At 41.3% G+C, this 18,940-nt stretch overlaps 1 protein-coding gene across 13 annotated transcripts in view; it reads left to right on the plus strand.

The window, feature by feature from the left end:
* The first annotated feature begins 1,621 nt into the window (after nt 1–1,621).
* Nucleotides 1,622–18,940, plus strand: part of baz2ba (bromodomain adjacent to zinc finger domain, 2Ba) — a 65,974-nt gene continuing 48,655 nt past the window's right edge. For 12 of the 13 annotated variants that reach the window (XM_071488791.1, XM_071488796.1, XM_071488792.1 and 9 more), the window contains exons 1-2: nt 11,767–11,787; nt 14,842–14,887. In XM_071488791.1, the coding sequence (XP_071344892.1) occupies nt 11,782–11,787; nt 14,842–14,887 (52 nt within the window). In that variant the 5' untranslated portion in view covers nt 11,767–11,781. Of the gene's footprint in view, nt 1,895–11,766; nt 11,788–14,841; nt 14,888–18,940 lie in introns of those variants that run through there. The other variant, XM_071488794.1, reaches the window with a different exon arrangement.

Raw genomic sequence — 18,940 nt, forward strand, 5'->3', positions numbered from 1 at the left:
CATTTATAATGTTTATGAAGCATTAATATGAATGTGCCTGTAAACCAACACTCCATCACGCTGCTAACAATGAGTTCATTGTTTGTGTGTGATTTATGAGGTGTCTATAAACTAACAGTGAACAGTTTGTTAATCCTGTATAATACCAGTTAAAATGGATACAACCAGTGGTGATGTGACATGCAGAGACACACCAGTTGGCTCTGGCTCTGTGACCCATCCTCATCCTCGACAGGGTGGGGCATATAAGAACAGTTGCCCACTCCATCTGCAAAAACTCCCCACCACCACCCCTCCACCCCACCCCCTTGTTGTTTTCCAGTTGAATGAAATAATCTTCCCCCGTCTGGAAACCCAGTCTGGGTCAGAGGGCCTGCGTTCAGCCTGTTGCTTATTGTGTGCTCAGAAGAGGAGGTAAAGCATACAATTAGGCACAGATGGCTGTCTTTGCCAGGCAATGTATTGATCCTATCCTCAGGAAGATCTGTCCCATTTCTGTTTTTGTTTGGCAAATGCCTTCTAATTTAGAGCCCATGTTATCTGTCTGATTCGTGTTTGTTTGATCATGTATCATCTTCTGAGAGATCATCATTTGGTCAGGTAGCAGCGGGACACATGGGGGATTTTAGTGACTCAGTGTTGAGAAATGACTGTAACTTCATTCAAGAAACAAGAATTTTACTGATGTAGGACAAACAGATAGATTTTGATCCTAGATTTATTCTTTAACTAGCTAAGTAAGTGATTACATATAGTACCTAATGTGTGAATGATAATATTACATTCAGGCTTTTGAAACTGATTTAATCACTGATAATTCCACCTTAGTCCAATATCAACTTAGCCTTCAGTTTAATACCAATTACAGTTGAAACTATTAGTGGAATAACTGGTCAATAGAAAATTAATTTGATAATCGTGTCCTCATTTAACAAGCAAAAAAGTCAAATATTCTCTGGTTGCACTAATACTAAACTGTATTCATATTTCAAATCAATCTTTAAGAAATCAAGTATTGTTGTCTGAAATATGAAGGACTGTACAACTTTTCCTTCCTCTGCAAGTTGCAATATTTTGTAGGTATGATTTGAAGTATTTAAACCAGGGCTTCCAGTAACTAATATTGTCTTTTCAATTAATCTGCCCACTAATTAACTTGATTAATGGGTTGGTCTATACAATATTTAAAAAAATAACGAAATTGATTGTCTGTCAATTGACTAATCAATTAACTGACTAATTGTTGCAGCTGTAATAAACTCTCTTAAATCCAGCTTGTAAAGCAGAAATTCAAACCTTAATCTACATCATAATTATTAATAAAGTAATTTAAGTAAAATAAAAGTTAGGACTTTTAAAAAAAAAAAAAAAAAAAATCCACAAACGAATGTTTTTTTTTTAAAACGCAGCTTGTTTCTTTATGATGTTGTTTGTTTACACTAGTGGCCGATAATCGCCATGAGAGGTGCATGCTCTTAAGATGCAACAAACATGATAAATAAAGTTGCCGCTTCATCCCTGCCGATGACAGTGTCGCATTTAAAGTAATAGCGGTCAATAACTGTATCCTTCTTTACTACGGCCGCTGCACAAATAATAAGTTTTCTTTGTGTGGCAGTAGTGAGCTGACGTCAGGTCGGTTCCTTGAAGTGGAGCTGAATAAACCTTGAGAAGAGTCTCCTTCAATCTGCTGTTAGTAACTAACACACACACACACACTCACACACCGAGACTCAATTACTGCCCAATTCCCTTCTTTATCATTCGTCCCCGACCTCTTTCATAACCAAAACCGACCAAGGAAAAAAAGAGGCGAGAAGAAGACCGACCCGAAGTGTTTAGTTGAACTAAAAACCCACGTTGGAAATAAGTAAAGTGTCGAAACTAAAGAAAGGTAAGTGTTTTATTTCACTGACGCTGTTTTCCCCCCTCATCACAGAACAAGCGATGAGCTGCGTAGCGCTGGCTTCGTTTCTAGTTTCTTCGCTTTTTTTTCTTCTTCTCCAGCTTGTGTAAACTGGTTTATAGATAGTTTCTTGTTTTCGTGTTACGATGTAATTCATTCAGCCGGCGTCTCCCGCACATAGACGGCGGCACATCTGGTCAAATCCGTTAAGTTTTTTTCTCTTTTAATATAAAAAAACGAAGTGTTTTCTTTTTGTTTTTCCTCCTGAGTGGGTGACCTGATAGTGGGAATCGTCTTTGTGTCCCTCTCTCCTTTTTCTCTCGCACCGCTCCGCTCCGCTCACACGGGCTGTCGTATCTTGATAACTTGTTTAAATCGTTGAGAAATTAAAGTTTTTAAGGATTTGTGATGTTGGCTGTTTTGCTTGTAACAATCGTGTGAATGTGTTTCGGGTGCATGTTTAGTGCTGGACGTTGTAACCGTTAATGTAAAGAGGAGGAGGGGGGGGGACTGCGAGGCGCTGGACTGCCGTTGGTCTTCGGTGTCCGTCCGTTAAAATCCATCCAGTTTAATAGTCCCTCGACCCGAAAATAAAACAATTAGCGACAAATACATAAATATCCGCTTCGGTTCGGGTTAAGTTGGATGTAAAATGTTCTTCCCCCACCGCTGGTGAAGAGTTTGAGCTTGTCGTGGGTGCTAGTCGTGTCGCTGGCCAGCCTCGACGGGCTGCTGCTATCGCGGTCGCTTCCTCAAACCGAGAGGCGTGCAAGGCAAGCTAGCAGCCGCTCGGCCGGGTTGTTGAAATTTATCCCTTTGTGTATATTACAATATCCTCCATTTTTTCTGCCCCTTCCAAAACAACAAGCCTCTCGCCATCTTGGTTATTTTAAATTCGTCCCCCCCCACCACCACTACAAGCACCCCTACCTCCCCCCCCCCCCCCTCTCTCTCTCTCTCTCTCTCTCTCACACACATAAACACACAGGCTACTTTAAAAGGAAACGGATCCACGGTGTTTTTTTGTTTTTTTTTCTTCGCAAGTTTTACCAAAGTTTTAGAGTTGTTAGGAAAAAAAAAAAAGTGACACGGTGGGTCGCGTCCTGTGTGTGGTTTTAAAAATGAATTTAAGGTTGCTGATAGATTGATTTGAAGCCATTTTTTCCATCCAAAATAGAGACAGTTTGTTGTTTGTGGTCGAGACGTTTGCTTTAAAAAGCAAATTTAAAGTGAGGTTGTGTTGCTGGTCAGGATTGTGATTTCTGGGGAGACAGGTGGACACGGTGGGATCATGGCACTGCCGCATTTAAACAAAAGTATTGGCAATATTTTCCAGCGAAAATGCTGTTAAATGTGATTTCAGGGCGCTGCTTTATGATTGTCTTTGCAACTGAACATGAATGAATGGAGGAGGGAGGAGGAAAGGAAGAAAGGAAGGAAGGAAGGATATTAATTACCAAGAATCCCATTAATGGAAGAACAGTAAAAATAAAATATAACTGGCTGTCGCTGCCAAATACTGCCATCCTTTGAATCACAAAGTTGTTTTAAATAATTATGTGACGGTAAAAAAAAAAGGTATTTATTGCCCTTTAAAGAAACCTTTATTGGTCAGTTGGCAAATGGTGCACTGTTGTTTACACAAAGTTGAATTGTGGTTGTGATTGATAGATTTGCAGGATTGACAAGTTGGAAGATGTGCACGCTCACACGTGCATCTCTTGTCACCATTACACGCACGCACGCACGCACACACACACACACACACCCACACAGTTTGAATCACCCCTGACTGAGCTATAATACCGGTTTGCAACAGTTTAGACAGGAGACTCTTCGCAGAAAGAATTATCCAGTGAATGGAAAATGGTGACCTTATTTAATTTCTACAATCCATCTTACAAAAGGTGTTATTTTAGCTCATACATTTGCTCTCTCTCTCGTTTAGAGTTAAAACTCGATCTCACTTTCTTCCCCATGTCCTAAAAGCAGTGTAAGGAAGAGCAGGGGAAAAGAAAACAAACCGAACAAATGCTTTGAAATGGAAAATCTGATCATTTCACCTCCCACCTCTTTTGTTTGCCCGTTTATTGCTGCAAAGCTGGAGTGCAGAGGAGCAGATGTTTAGCCAAACATGAAGGCGCGGTGCCTCTGTCCTTATGGGGATGGCTTTCCCTCCTCTCACTGCTGATGCATCTATATGACAGCTGCTTGATTTCATGGTGCTGCTAAGAAGCCATTAGTGGTATCAGTGAATTGAAACGGAACAGTGTCTCCCAGTTTTCTACCACTATTACAACTGTCTATTGTAAGCGTCATTTTGTGCAGATTTGTTTGAATATGTGTGTGTCTGTGCATGCAGTCGTGTGTTTATGTAGCCTACAAGTGCTGCAGCTGAGCTGAACATACAAACCAACAAGAAGTAGTAATATATTTGTGCAGTGTGTTTTCCCATAATTTGAAAGAGAGAGAGAGTGAGCAAGAGCAAAAGTGAAAAAAGGGGAACAAATCTGTCAGAGTTTGTTTGCCATGTTGGTTTGAAATGAAAGCACACTGTGCTACCTCAAGCACACTCAAATCAGAGATGTCTCTCCTTGCCAGGCCAAGAAAAAAAAAAAAAAAAAAAAACAACTCTCGGCTGGAGTTTTCTTCTCTCTCTCTTTTTGCTTCTCTTTCTCTCTCTCAAATTGGAACTGTTGTTTTTGAAGAGATAAAGGAGGACTTCCGCTTGACTTGAACATTCAGGAATTAAGGATAGACATAGTTAAGCCCTATTTGCATGTCTACCAAAGTCACAGCAAACGGTTGCTATTGACTAAGCTGATTAGGTGAAATTAGGTTCACGAGCTCTGTGTCGGGGGGTGCTGAATCTGACAGAACTTGGACAGCTTTTGAGAAGACAATCCCATGTGCACACAATGCTGTATTCTCTATAATCCTTTAGTATTGAATATGGGGGCTATCTTTTTTTTTTTTTTTTTGAGGGAACCCATAGTTTGTGAAGTCTTATCAGGTGTGCACTATGTGTCGATGAAGTCGTTAGTATGTGGCAACGCCTGATTAAAAATTTGTTACAGTAGCCCAACCTTAATGGGATCAATTGTGTATTATGTCCAGTGTATCGGACATGTGAATGATTCAGCTGTTAATTACGAGTGCATAAATATGCTCTTGAAGTTACATTTTTCATAAGACACTGTGTCTGTTAAATGTAACAACCACTAGCTCATTTTGTAAGTCTTTGGAGGTTTTGTAATGATTCAGTAAAGCTTAGATCCACCATTTGATAATAACCAAAACTTGTTTTCGCTTGAGGTAACTATCCAGTAATCTGCATTTTAAGTTTCACCTGCTGTAGAAAAATGCAAAAAACAAAGTAAATGCTATACCAAATGTGTGCTCATTCCATTGACTGATTATACAATAGTGTTGAATGAATGAATGAATCAGACAGTGTTTTGAGGTGTTTGCATATGTAACAAGGATCACATTGAAAATGGCTATAGAAATGATCAGTCATTGGAAAGTCCAGCACAAATTGCAATGTTGTGCATCCCTATGAGTGAGTTTGTCACCCATTGATCCTATCACTGATTGCCTGACTGCACGCTGGGTTACAGTATGTACTGTGTACTCTTTGACAAGATATATGATAATGTGAATGATACATGCTTTAGGCATGATAGGAGACTAAATTGATAATGACAGTAAAATTAAACATTTGGATTACCATACTCATGCAAATGTATCAAACTAAGACACATTTTAATGGTCTATATAAAGTGCTTAAGAATGAGTCTGTGTGCTACTCTTAACCTAAATATTTCATGGAATTGATGTCAGTATTTTATATTTAGACTGAGATTAATCAGACCTACAAACAGTCTATTGATAATAATGGCCATCTGGGAGCCCTGTCAAATCTCTGCATGTTAGCGCTGACACAGAGCTGTGAAATTTAGAGAGGAAGTAGAGGCCTGCTCTGTGTTAACCAAATGATACAAGAACTAATGTTAGGCAGAGTCCTGATCATATTTCCCAATCTTTCTCCATCAGTCAAACATTTACATATGAATGTGGATGCACACACACAGAAAACAATAATGACAAATGAAATAATGTACCAAGAAACTGGGGACTTAAACAGATGTTTTTGAAGTAGACATTAATCCTATAAGGGCTAATGGTCCTTTGAGAAGAAGCCACATTTTAGCAAAAGCTCTAAAAGCTTCTAGGCATTAGATTGATAATGCCTCTTATTGTTACAGATCAAATTGGGGCTGCTGTGTGTTTGTCTTGGCCTACTGTTTTGTGCTGTGTTACAGGCCCATGCAGGCAGCTCACTTATTGATACGTGTTTACATGGCCTTGCAGGTTAATGTCCTCTCAGCTGGAAAGTTGGTTAGCTCTCAGATGATCTACCTAACCTTATGTTACCTTGCTATTTTAGTAACACTGCATGTTCACTGGATGTCCTGATAATAATCAGCATACACAAATAATTGTCTAAAGTGCATGCTCAGTTGACAGCTGATTTGAACACAAGCCTTTTCAAATATCGTGGCTATCTTTAACCAGAAATATCTGCCTGTGTTTCTGTCTATATAATGAGAAATGCATCTGTGAACTCAGCTAATGAGATTGGGCACATATGCCTGCTGTTGTAGAAACACGTGAACAAGCTCAACTGTTAATTAAGACTAAACAAATCAACACCCATTTTAGTTTTTCTGTGCGTTTCTGTGTGGATTACATATGGCGGATTAATTACCAAACAATACGCAGTTAAGTGCAAGTGGGTCACCCCGTGTTGACTTTCAGGAGACAGAAGACAGAGCGGCCAAATTTGGGAGGGAAAGGCGATAAGCTGCTTCTTTGCTGTTCGTCCCCTGGGCCTCTATTTATCATTCAATGTGAGAATTTCCTTGATGAAAGTCAAGGTTGTTTGTGCATGCTCTGTCTCGTTGGGATGCCTGTTTTTCCACCAGCAAGGTGAAAAGGTTGATTTTCCCCTCCAAAGAGATGCCTTGTTTGGAAAGTCCAGGCTAGTTTCTTTTAATGAAGTCTCAAAAGGTCCTGATGATTTTTCCACTTTAGGGCTGTTTTGTTTTGTACATTAGTGAGGAGGTGAAAATACAGATGTACTTCTTGTTTTGTGGAGCCATAGAACAGCATGCATGCAAGTCCTCGTAGTTCACTGTTCGTCTCCATTACATACTCGTCTGGTTAAGACGTAGCAAAGAAGGTTATCACTTTATGTGAGCCGAAAGCATCCAATTAATGTGGTCTTTATAAAATCAAAAGTGACAAGAAACCAAAAACATGGCAATATTATGAATGCATTTCTTTTCATGAAATCACTTCAGTGTTATTTGGCTTAACATTTGCTGAACTAGGCTGGATTGGAACAGATTTAGTTTTCCCAAGAAAACCAAACAAAATGTTTTCTGTCCATCTTGTCTAAGTGCCTATCATTTTATTTCAGCAGGAACTTGATTATGGAAATGCAGAGGTCTGGAAAACCCGCTATTTAGTGTGATGTTTACCACACTTTGACATTCTCAATCTGTAGCAGGGGGCCTGTATTTACACTTTTCTCTAGAATACACCCATGCTGGCTGCGCTCAGATGGGAAAAGGATCCTGGGAATGGAAAAGAAATAGGAAGAAGGTTTCGGATGTGGGAATGGGAATGATATTGGTTTTCTATTGGTGTGCCTCCTGGGTCAGTGGGGTGCTTGATGATACTATAGAATAGTTTGTAGCAGGGAGGGAAGCTGTGAGCCACGGTGGGTGTTAAGACAGACATACACACACACACACATATGCACACAAACATCTACACACACTTGCTGTCAGAGCACAGGCATTTGTGCATAGGGACAGGACACACACACACACACGCACGCACACACAAATGCATGAGATTGCGCCTCGACAGCCCCCATTTATTGATCTTCTTCAGCATTTAAAATCTGGTCACTGCTGCCACAAAGGCTTTTTATTTTAGCTGTGCTGGCAAAGCCTGCTCTGAGCTAAGCCAGAATTTTAAATATTTAACTCCTACGGAATGGCATGAGAAATGACAGGGATAGAGAAAAACAAATAGGAAAGCAGTTTTGAGCTGTGCAATAGCTATATATGTATTTGTTCAGGGACATGTTTTATGTAAACCACACTAGTACTATCAGCGCTCACTGTGTTGACTGTGCAAGCACTACAGTATGGAGCAAAAATCTGCATATACAGCACACTTTCCTTCATGAAGTTTTTATGTGGAATGCATGGGGATCCTTTCTTTTTCTCCAGAAAAAGCATTCACTCTGAATTGAACTTAAGTCAGTAGTGACCTACATGGCCTCACCTTGTTAGCAGCACAGGCTGAGACGCTAGCAGCCATTGGATTAGTCATTATTGGACCTGGGACAAGCTGCTGTTTTTAGCATTTTAAGGTTAAAAAAAGGATACTCATGTGTAGAGAGGAAAGGCAGCGATGTGTAATCCACAGAAGCCCTATAGCACGTAGTCTTACAGTCATTACCGTCTCTCATCTCTGACTATACTGTGTTTCTCTGTATCTGGTCTCACTGCAAACAAAACAAAGTATTAAAAAAAATGTGTTTCCCTTTTTTCTTCTTAAGCAATTGTCAGTTAGTCCCAGCTGGTGTGGAGGAAATGATCTGACTAACTCTGTTCACACTACATTTCAAAATAATTTGTCTTGAAAAGGTCAATGCACGTTTCAATGATTTTGAAATGCTTCCACAATATAGTGAAAAGTTATATTACATTAATATCAACGGGAAGCCAAACCACAAGGGTTTCCTCATCCAGTTGAACCTGCTGCTGCCGCTGTTGTTTTTCTCTTGTCCAGCTCTGAAAGCCAAGCTTCCCTCAGTCTGTGGCATTGTCCCGCTTTCCCCCTCTCTATCTTACTGTCTCTCTTTCACTCTGTCTGTCTCTCTCTCTCTTTCTCGCTTGTGCTCTCTCTTTCTGAACGATGACACTGAGAGACAGCTGTAACGTGAGACGCCTCTCGATCCTGGCAGGGGCTTCGAAAGCCGAGGCAGAAGGGAGGGAGAGGGCCTTTATCTGAGACTGGGGGCGCTGACCTCCCTCATTCCCCTTCTCTTTTTCTCCTCCTTTCTCTCCCTGTCTCTACGTCTGCTAGCACGTCCTATCCTCCCCCCACCAACAGCAGCCAGGACTGCACTCCTAAAAAAGTATAATATGAAAAGAGTCCCCCCATAGCAGAAACCTGATGAATGAAATCGTGAATGCTGTTGCTGCCTTCATTGTGCTTTTAAATTCCTACGATCTCTTTATCATCTTTTGTCGGGAGCTTATGTTCTCAGTGATTTACACAATACTGTAAAATGTGCGATATTTGAGTGACACATGTCTGTGATCTTAACAAGAACACTTTTTATGTGTGTGCATGTGCATTTGTGTGTGTGTGGATGTAGATGGAAACATCCACACATCCCCCGGACTCTAGGCTATGGCTGCTAAATCCTCTGTGAGAGCTCCCGTGTGTAATCCAAACATTTAGAGCTAATTTAAGCATGCAGGCAGGAGCAGCATCCTTTAGGAAACAACAGCTCTCTCTCTCTCTCTCTCCATCCTCCACTGTGTGTTTGTGTGTGTGTGTGTGTGTTTGTGTACTACTTATGTGTTTGTGTGTGCATGTCTTGTTGTCGCTGGAGGGAAATGAAAGCACTCAATCACTCACCTGTCAGAGTACTTCAAATTCTGTCCATAACACACACACACACACACACACACACACACACACACACACACACACACACACACACACATGCGCGTGCAGACACGGACACATATGTGCATACACACTTACCCCTGAGGGTTTGACAGGACTGGCCCTTTATTGACTCCCTTGATCAAGGAGACAGCAGATCCATTTAATAGAAGCTCCACACACACACACGGGCATTGAAATCAAAGTGGATTCACATCTGCTGTCCACACTCGGCTTCACTGTTGCCTTTTCTGCTCATACAACAGACCTGGTTTAAAAATGTAGCTATATTGGGTGTTGAATTAAATTCTAAAGCCAATACTAATAGACATCACACTGTTTTTCATTACAGGAGATTCAAACAGTTTCCTTTTCATATTTGCAATGTTATTACACCAGAACAGCACTGATTCACTTCTTCACAACTGTGTGTTATTGTATGGAGGGCAATTATGTCATGATACAAACCCAGCCTGGGTTATAGGCATGTTCTGTTGGCCTTGGCCCCTGTGCTCCCCAGTTGGCCATGTTTTGTGCTGAGTGTTTTGGAAGGCCAGTTAGCCAAGAGGGTGCTGGGAGGAGATGTGACAGCTGTGTTGGTCACGGCTATTCTGACCTTCACACGTCATCTTGATGGATCATCAAGGCTGTAACGATACACTGAACCTGTTGTGTAGGCCTGTGCTAGCCTGATTATCCGCTGGTGATGATCTGGTCACATACTGTACTGATATCGTTGTTCCAAATGCAGCTGTGGATAGTCACCAGCAAGGCCAGGTTGCCTGCATATCTGAATCAGGTTTATCTAGTAAGAAAAAAGAAAGCAATAAAAGGAAGTGGATTGGCTAATGCAAAAATGGGCTCTCTGCCATGAAGAGAAGAGTTATCATGGTAACACAAAACATGAGTTCATACACAGACAAAAAAGACAGAGGCATACAATCAAGCCGGGTATTTCATATATATTCTACTTCTCAAAAATGGATTGCGCTAATGTTCTGAGCTTTTCACTAGTCTCAAAGCGCTTTACTTCGTGTGTGTGTGTGGTGTAACCCGTTCCCTTGAGATGGCACTTGCTCCATCAAGTCAAGGAAGAAACCATTTAGCGGAATGACAAACACACACATATATTCACACACATACACAGCACCGGGAGGGTGGGAGGATTTGAATTGCACTTAGACAAACGTTTCTCACACAAGTTCTTTATTCCTCCACCATCTCCCTACTTTGCCCTGAACATACACTTACTCACATACAAAGGTACTTGCACACAGATTCCATTTTGTCAGGTTTCAGCCCCAGATCATGTAACGATAAAAGATGCTGCCCTGCAGTTAAACACTGCCAGTAAATCACAGGGCAAAGAAAGCTGGGAGAAGCACTTATTTTTAAGCAGCATGAGAGACCATACTGGGGGGGAAGGGGTTGAGACAGATAGGGTAAGACAGAGAGAGAGAGAGAGAGAGAGAGAGAGGAAGAGAGAGCTTCTTTGTGCACTGTGTACTGGCATTGTGTGTGATGAAGAGATGAATCACTGCTATTTAGGGATTGGTTTCCTGCAACTGATTGTGTGACGACTCTGTGGCGGACAGACTGTCAAGACTTGCCTGTTTTGTTCTGGGGGCTTCAGGAAAATGTCTGCGGCCAAGTCTCACTTGCTCACTCCCACAGGGACCCGGTGTGCCAGAGATCAACAGAGACAACAGAGACAAACACCTCACCAGTGTTGCTCCTCTAACAAGGCATCAAATATTAAAAAGCAAGGGATTTTAGGCCAATCTCAATATGTGTCTTTTCAGATTACACTTGTTTTCTATGTTTGGATACCACAAGAGTTTTTTTTGTAGAGACTCAAATGAAACATCTGTGACTTTCTTTCTTTCTTTCTTTCTTTCTTTCTTTCTTTCTTTCTTTCTTTCTTTCTTTCTTCGGCCCTTGTTTTTAACCCTGTACAGATGCCTGAGAGCCACTGTATAACTACCAAAGTAAAGTCAACATCAGTGTGGCTAAGGGAAAGGGGGTAGATTAGAGAAACCAAACAAGACAATTCAGAGAGACGTCACAACAGTTAGGTTGTACACTGTCCATGTGTAAGCATGCCTGGAGTGTAAATGCAGGTAATTATACCTTTGCAGATAGTTCCTGTTTTTGCATTTGCTTGTTTTTTTTTGCCTTTCAAGTTAATTAGATGAAAATTAGTAAGTAATGATGGCTATTATAAAATGACATTTGTTACTCAAAAAGTGTTAAACTTAATAACTTAGGGCAGTAATTTGTTTTTTCACTTTCTTATAGGCAATAACAAATAGCTTTGTGTCACTTTCACAAACATGATTACATGTATTCTCTCTCATTAAAGTAATGCTTGGGTGAACCTCCTTTTTTCTTGTGTGATACAATGGTAAAATACTCACAATTATTTCAGTGTTGATGATATATTCTATTATTTGACTTTTTATAAACATTTGTCATATAGAGTTGAAATAATTAGTCGTAGACTTAGTAGACTAAATTCATCAGTCAATTAATTAAAAAAAAATATACAACTATTGTGAGTCAGTTAATTGTTTAAGTCATTTTTGTTCCATTTTCTTGGCTGTGAGGAATTTCTGCCTTTTTCTCTTATGTGGTCAACCAAATATCTTAAAGATATAAATGATGAGGATAATCTGCAGTTGAACTAATAATGAAAATAAGTATTAGTTGCAGGCTTATTATCAAATGGTGATTTTTTTGAGACATTGTTAGGGCCACAGGCGTTAACCCGGAGGTGAATGCTGTAGGGCCGCCCCGCTAGTAGTCAACAAAATGTTAGTTGACAAAGTTTCGAAGAGTTGGTTCTAACCCTACAGGAAGTGGCAACACTCAGTCACAGACAGAGATTGTTTACTGGTCCCTGCTCTTATTAGATAATATTTACATATGTGAGGCAGGAAATCCAGTGTGGGATCATTTTCTGAGGGTAAAGAAGGTAACATGCAAACTCTGCAGGCATGAACATGCCTGATAAACATGGTTCATCATTTGAAACATGGGTAGCCAAATGTTAGCCACTTTGCACGGCTGCTTGCACTAACATTAGATAGCTTAAATAATTATGCACTATTAGGTTTATCCAAGTGTTCATGGGAAATGGGGATGTTATCTCATCTACTCACTAAATTATTACCGTACATTTCTCTCTGTATGGTGTGGGACAGTTTCAGAAGTTTTGAAATACATGAACAAAATGCTCAGTTTCCTTGCTGGTTACTCCAGCATATTGAGAATTATTACCACTCTTGCCGGTGATGTTAACAGATGGATCACTTTCTGCACGTGAAAATTTGTATTGTAAAGGCTGATTATTACATTTTTTGATTTTTTTTAATGTAGCGCTGTGTAAGCAACATTACTTGCAAAATACTTTCTTAACTCTGAAGCTCAAATCATTTTCTGATACCCTCCAAAAATATATGTCTAAATAGTTAAATTGATATCATAAACGTGACGACTGGTCGACTAATGGCTTGACTACTGGTCGACTAGGAAAATCTTTGGTCGAGAGAGGCCTTAAAATAGAGTGTTTTTTGTGGTATTTTATCCATCTGCCGTTGATGTAAAATGGGTAAAATCTTAGAATAAAATGAGGTTAATAGACTAACAGCCAGATTCTCAGTCAGGCAAATGATGGCAGACAGAACTGGCTTTCTTATCCAGTGTAATTCACCTGCCTCGTGGCTGGCAAATCATTTTCTGTGCTGAAGCCCTATGAGCAGAGATCCTTTAATCATCCACTAATAAGCCTTTATGAAAAAGCTGAAGATGAATTCAGCCTACCTGGCTCTCTGTTATCATTATCACTGCGATGAGTTATCAAAGTATTTGTGTGTGTGTGTGTGTGTGTGTGTGTGTGTTTGTCTGTCTGTGCGAGAGTGTAGATAATGAAGGGAACTGTTGCAGTTCGATCATTCTGGTTATTATCAACACAGTCAGTCGAGGTGATTTCTGTTCACTGATGAATTGAGCTGTAATGACAGATGTGTGTTGCATTATGTGCCACAGACTTTGACATGGCTGGAGGTTATCTGAAAAGACAAGATCACTTCGGCTCATGAACTGCAATGCACCCGTTTTCTTTTAATCACGGCATAATCGTGGCATGTCATTCCAACATGTGGCACTTACAGGACTAAAACCCTGCAGTGACAACCACATCTTTTTTAAAACTGTGTGTTAGAATCGGTCCCCAAACCAAAAAAAAGAAACATGTCATTGTAATAGCTGACCGCATCCAAGCTGATGAAGCGTCCACCAGACTTGATTCTGTTGCTGTTGACCAGATGGACGTGTTTACTGTCAACAAAACCCTGTTAGATAGCTACCAACAAGTGCTGTAACACTTTGTATGTGTTGGTGTGTCTGGAAAAGTCTTTAAGAAACTGCTTCCTGTGTCTGTGTCTGTTTGTATGTACTGTTTTTTAAAAAATACTATTAAACCAAAGCTGACACATTGTTAATATTTTAGCCGAAAACTCAGTCAGACATTATATATTTTCAAGGATAAGTGTATATTAGCATATATATATATATATATATATATATATATATATATACATATAAAAGCTGTAAAACCTTTGTGTGTCTGTGGCGCATGATATACATAGCAGGGTGGCGTCTGTTATGGTGAGCCACTTAGATTAGGCTCAGGCTGTAAGAGCACAGGAGGGCCTTAGAGACAATGCATGAGAGATGGGCGTGAGAACGTTGGTAAGGCTTGGTTCTCTGCAAGAACTGTCTTGTGTTTGGGGAAAATATCCTCACACTCAAAGCTCCAGTGTCTCGATCCATTTCTAACAAACAGGTTTTACAAGAAAGGGCTCGGGGAGAAAGACTTTTTTTGTATGTGTAAATGTGTGTGTGTGTGTGTGTGTGTGTGTGTGTGTCTGTGTGTAGCTACAGCTGCGTTTCCGACGTCACTGTATTTTTTTTGTCTGATGTGCCTGAACTTTGATATCCAGGTAGTTTTAGGGGTTTCAACCCCTTCAGGCTCTCAAAAGGAAAACTTCCAGGGTATATAATCTAAGCATTTGACTATCCTACAAATCAAAGCATACACCTTGTATTCCTATGACTCAGATTATATTTTTAACCTGAACCACACTAATCTTTTGTTTCTGCTTTTTCTCCAGGTGTTACAGCAGTTATGTCAAAGAGCTGAAGACATCTCTAACGTCAGTGAGTATCCAGTAAAGTGAAGAGTATTCGCATCTCCTCTTTCTCATCCCTCTATCCCCCTTGTGTATGTTTGCGCGTTACAGACTAGCTGATGTGTGACTTTTGAAAATATATATTGTCACACGCGTCTGCTGTTACAGTTTTTTTATGGCACGCCAGAACAAACTTGCAGACTCCTCCAGTTTCAGGCCTAATTTGATTTTCATTCATTCAGTGAAAGAGGATGTTTTTTTTTCTCCCCAATTAAATTTAACAAGAGCCCCTTGAAAAGCAGTTGTTATGATTACATTACAAATTCGGGGTTCATTCAGTGAATCAAGCAATTAATTAGATTTCTCCCATTCTAATCAGAGTATTTGTCTGAAACGTACGCGCCTAATAAACATCCTGTGAGTTTGCTATCTGTTCACAGCCAACGGCGAATGTAAATGGTTGTTAACTGTGCCCTACAGTGCTTCTAGGTTAGGATCTGGGATTGTGTTTAGTTGTTTATATGTATTGCTACGTGCAGCTTTGCTCTCCTCCTCTCTCTGTCCCATTCTTTCTTTTTTTCTTTCGCTTTTCCCTTTTCTCTGTGAGAGCAAGTTGCACTCAGGGGCGCGGCTGCGTCCTCAAGGCTTCACTTCACACACACCAAGGTGGCAGTTTGTTGTTCCACACACAGACAATGACTTGCACTTTTCTCTCCTGCCTGACTCGATGGCCTTGTGCCTGTGAGTGTGTCACCAGATCAAATGGGATGTTTTATAAGGAGGTTTTTACTGAATGCAGAGCTCAGGGAAATACTTGTGTCGGCTGTGACTGGCTCTTTAGCCTTGTGTGTTACCAGACCTGATTCTATCAGGTTTAACCATTACTGCTTCATCTCTGGCTGTGAATGATACACTATATCCCCCGCACGTTGGTGCGAGCTGGTTGTATCATTTGTGATAAGTATTGATGAGTCCTCTCTTGGGGAATCAATTTCTAGGGGGGTGCTGCCTTGTAGCTGAACCCCCACCGCTGGCTGTAGCTGACTGGTGTCTTGGCTGCCTGACTCTTCCTGCAGCCCCATAGAGAACAAGCACAGCAGAGCACAGGGAAAGATGGAGCTCATCCAAACAGCTATGGTGTAATTAGCTGACATTTGTTGCTTGGAAGACAAGAGAAGGGAAAAGGAAAGAGCTGCTCAACTCAAACACCCAAAGGAATATGCAAATGTTGAGAGAGAGAGAAAATGAAAGAAAGACAGAGGCATTCGTCTAATGGCACCGTGATATAATTATTTTACATTCACGTACGTGTATATGTGTTCGTGTGTGTGTGTGTGTGTGTGAACCCATTGAACTTTATGAGTATTCTTGTCAGTGTTTTGCCACCAGAAGGCATTAACCATTGGTCTCCAGCAAGGACTAATAAATGTTAATATAAGAATGGCTAACCAGGACACCTTCTCTGCTAAGAGACGATACCTTTGTCTCCTGTTTAGTGTTCTTGTTGTATAGAGCACATCTTAAGGCTTTCAGCTACATCAGCTAGGCATTACACCACTGAGACACACGCTACCCACATGAAGCAGCCATCCACAACCGGGCTGATTCTCTGGTTCCAGGAAGGTTGTGCGTGTGCATGTGTGTGTTTGCATATGTGTTTGTGTGCATGTATTTAGGGGGGAGTGCTGTAATGCATGTGGACTATCTGTACTTAAGCCAAGGTGCTGTGTGAAGGAGCAGCAATGCTTACGCAGCCCCATCTGCTTGATCCAAGCTTGAAATGCAATGCCTTTTAATGACAAAATACTGAGTGGCTGGGAGGTGTGCAGAAAAAGGAGGAGTGTGTGTGTGTGTGTGTGTGTGTGTGTGTGTGTGTGTGTGTGTGTGTGTGTGAGTGAGTGAGAGAGAGAGAGAGATAGAGTGAGTGAGTGAGTGAGTGAGTGAGTGAGGGTGTGTGTGTGTGTGTGTGTGTGTTGTGTGAGTGTGAAATAGAGAGGAATAAAGGGAGAGGGAGAAGGAGAGAGAAAAACATCTCGAAGGTCAGGAGCAGCGGGCGGCCGTAGGGGAGAGACACGTGAGACAGAGATAGTCTTGCGTCAGCCCCACAGCAGTCCGCTCTTTATGTATGTGTGTGTGTGTGTGTGTGTGTGTGTGTGTGTGTGTGTGTACGTACGTGTGTGTCCTGTGGGGCCAGCATTTTCATCCGCATCCCACCGTGTCTTACAACGGAGCAGCATGCCAGTGTTTCTATTCTGAGTGTCTTGATCTGCAAGCACAGAGATAGATAGATAGATAGATAGATAGATAGATAGATAGATAGATAGATAGATAGATAGATAGATAGATAGATAGATTTGTGCCTACATGTTGTACATTACAAATTACCTCAAATCAGTCAGTCATTGAGCTGCAGGCTCTTGTGACAGTGGAAGGGGAAATTACACCTTCTTGCCTGAGGGGAAAGAATTTGTGTGTCTCGCTGCCTGTCACAAAACCTGATAGGGTTTCATCAATCCTAGGAACTACTATCATTTTTCAGCTCTTATTCATGAGCCCTCTTTGTTTCTCACAGTGTCTTCTTCCCAGTGCCCTTTAAACTGGTGCTCTGTTAGATTGGGGAAGTGTTAGAGATAACCCCTAAACATTTAGTACTTTGTACTTGCCTCGGAGCTAAGATTGTTAAAAAGCTGCTGCGAGATTGTCCTCGGGATAGGAAGCAGCGTAGATTCAACACACACACTCCAGCGTTAGTTTGGGTTTACTCATCCATGCTTCTCTCTTTCACCATCACTCCCAGTCCCTCTCTACATGCACGCGCACACACACGCACGCACGCAAGAAAACACCTACTTAGGCCCACGTGGTCTCTACGGGGCTCAGTCCTCTCGCCAGACTTTTGATTCACCCCCACTGCCAAACAGCCTCTGCTCTCCTTGTCCCCTTGAAGGGCTGCAGCGTGGGGCGAGGCTGCTCTTTTACAGACCCTTGTGCCATGAATCACTGCTTGCACCCGGGGAGCCTCAGTCCACTCGGGGGCTGCCTGCATGGACTATAATGTGCGTGGTCATGAGGGGGCCATTTTGAATGGAGGGCCAGACAAAACAGGAGCTAAAGAACCCAAGCTGTGAGATTTCCCAGAGAGGGCAACAACGGGAGCGGTCTGTTCATGTGTATGTGTGTGTGTGTGTGTGTGTGTGTGTGTGTGTGTGTTAATGTGTTTGTTGTAGTAGAGGGAAGATGTTGGGCACACGGTGCTGAGTTTTGGGTGTCATAATGTAACATAATTGCATGCCAGTAATTTATGAAACATTAGGAGTAGACCTCTAAGCCCCGAACATCACAAACCTTTTAGCCCCACACAAACAGGATTGCAATTTGAGCCCCATGGACTCAGCCCTAATGCCTATTTCGCTGTTAGGTTTGAAAACAGGAGATGGTCAAGCCTTTGCCATCATTGCACTCACCTACCAACCTACCAATTACATCATGCTCACACTGAGTAGGGCATGAAATCCAAGATATCAGTTAGTTTTTTTTTATTGCTGGGCCGTTCGTGAAATACAGAAATGTTGTATTTGTGAGTGTCATTTTGCAGGTTCTTAATCATGAAAGAAAGATGTGACTTTGGCTAAAATAAAGTTCTGTGGTGTTGATGGGTTAACTGGGTTTAAAGGTTAAAACCTATTTGTATGCAGTGACATTTACATTTTACAGTTTGTTGTCCTTGCTGGTTTTACTGTTGTGTTTACTGAATATAAAGATTTTGTTTTAATTTTTCAAACTAACAAAAAGTGTTACTATGACTATGAATCCAGTTGCAATTAGCAGGCTGTTATTATTTTCTGTACTTAGTTTGTGCATGTATGTAAGCGTTGCAGGGTTACGCTTTTATGGGGATAATTAAGAGTGGACCACACACACACTTTCTCTCTCCCTCTCTCTCTCTTGCTCTCTTTCTTTCACACACACACACACACACACATACACACACATACACACACGCACACACGCATCAGTCTCGCCCAACACCAGCTGTTGCCCTATGAGAGCCTCCAGGTTTATTGGGTCTATCTGCTGCGTT

Source organism: Trachinotus anak, unplaced genomic scaffold (genome assembly GCF_046630095.1).
Source record: "Trachinotus anak isolate AG129_WGS33_773 ecotype Australia unplaced genomic scaffold, CSIRO_AGI_Tana_v1 ptg000011l, whole genome shotgun sequence".
Taxonomy (NCBI): Eukaryota; Metazoa; Chordata; class Actinopteri; order Carangiformes; family Carangidae; genus Trachinotus; species Trachinotus anak.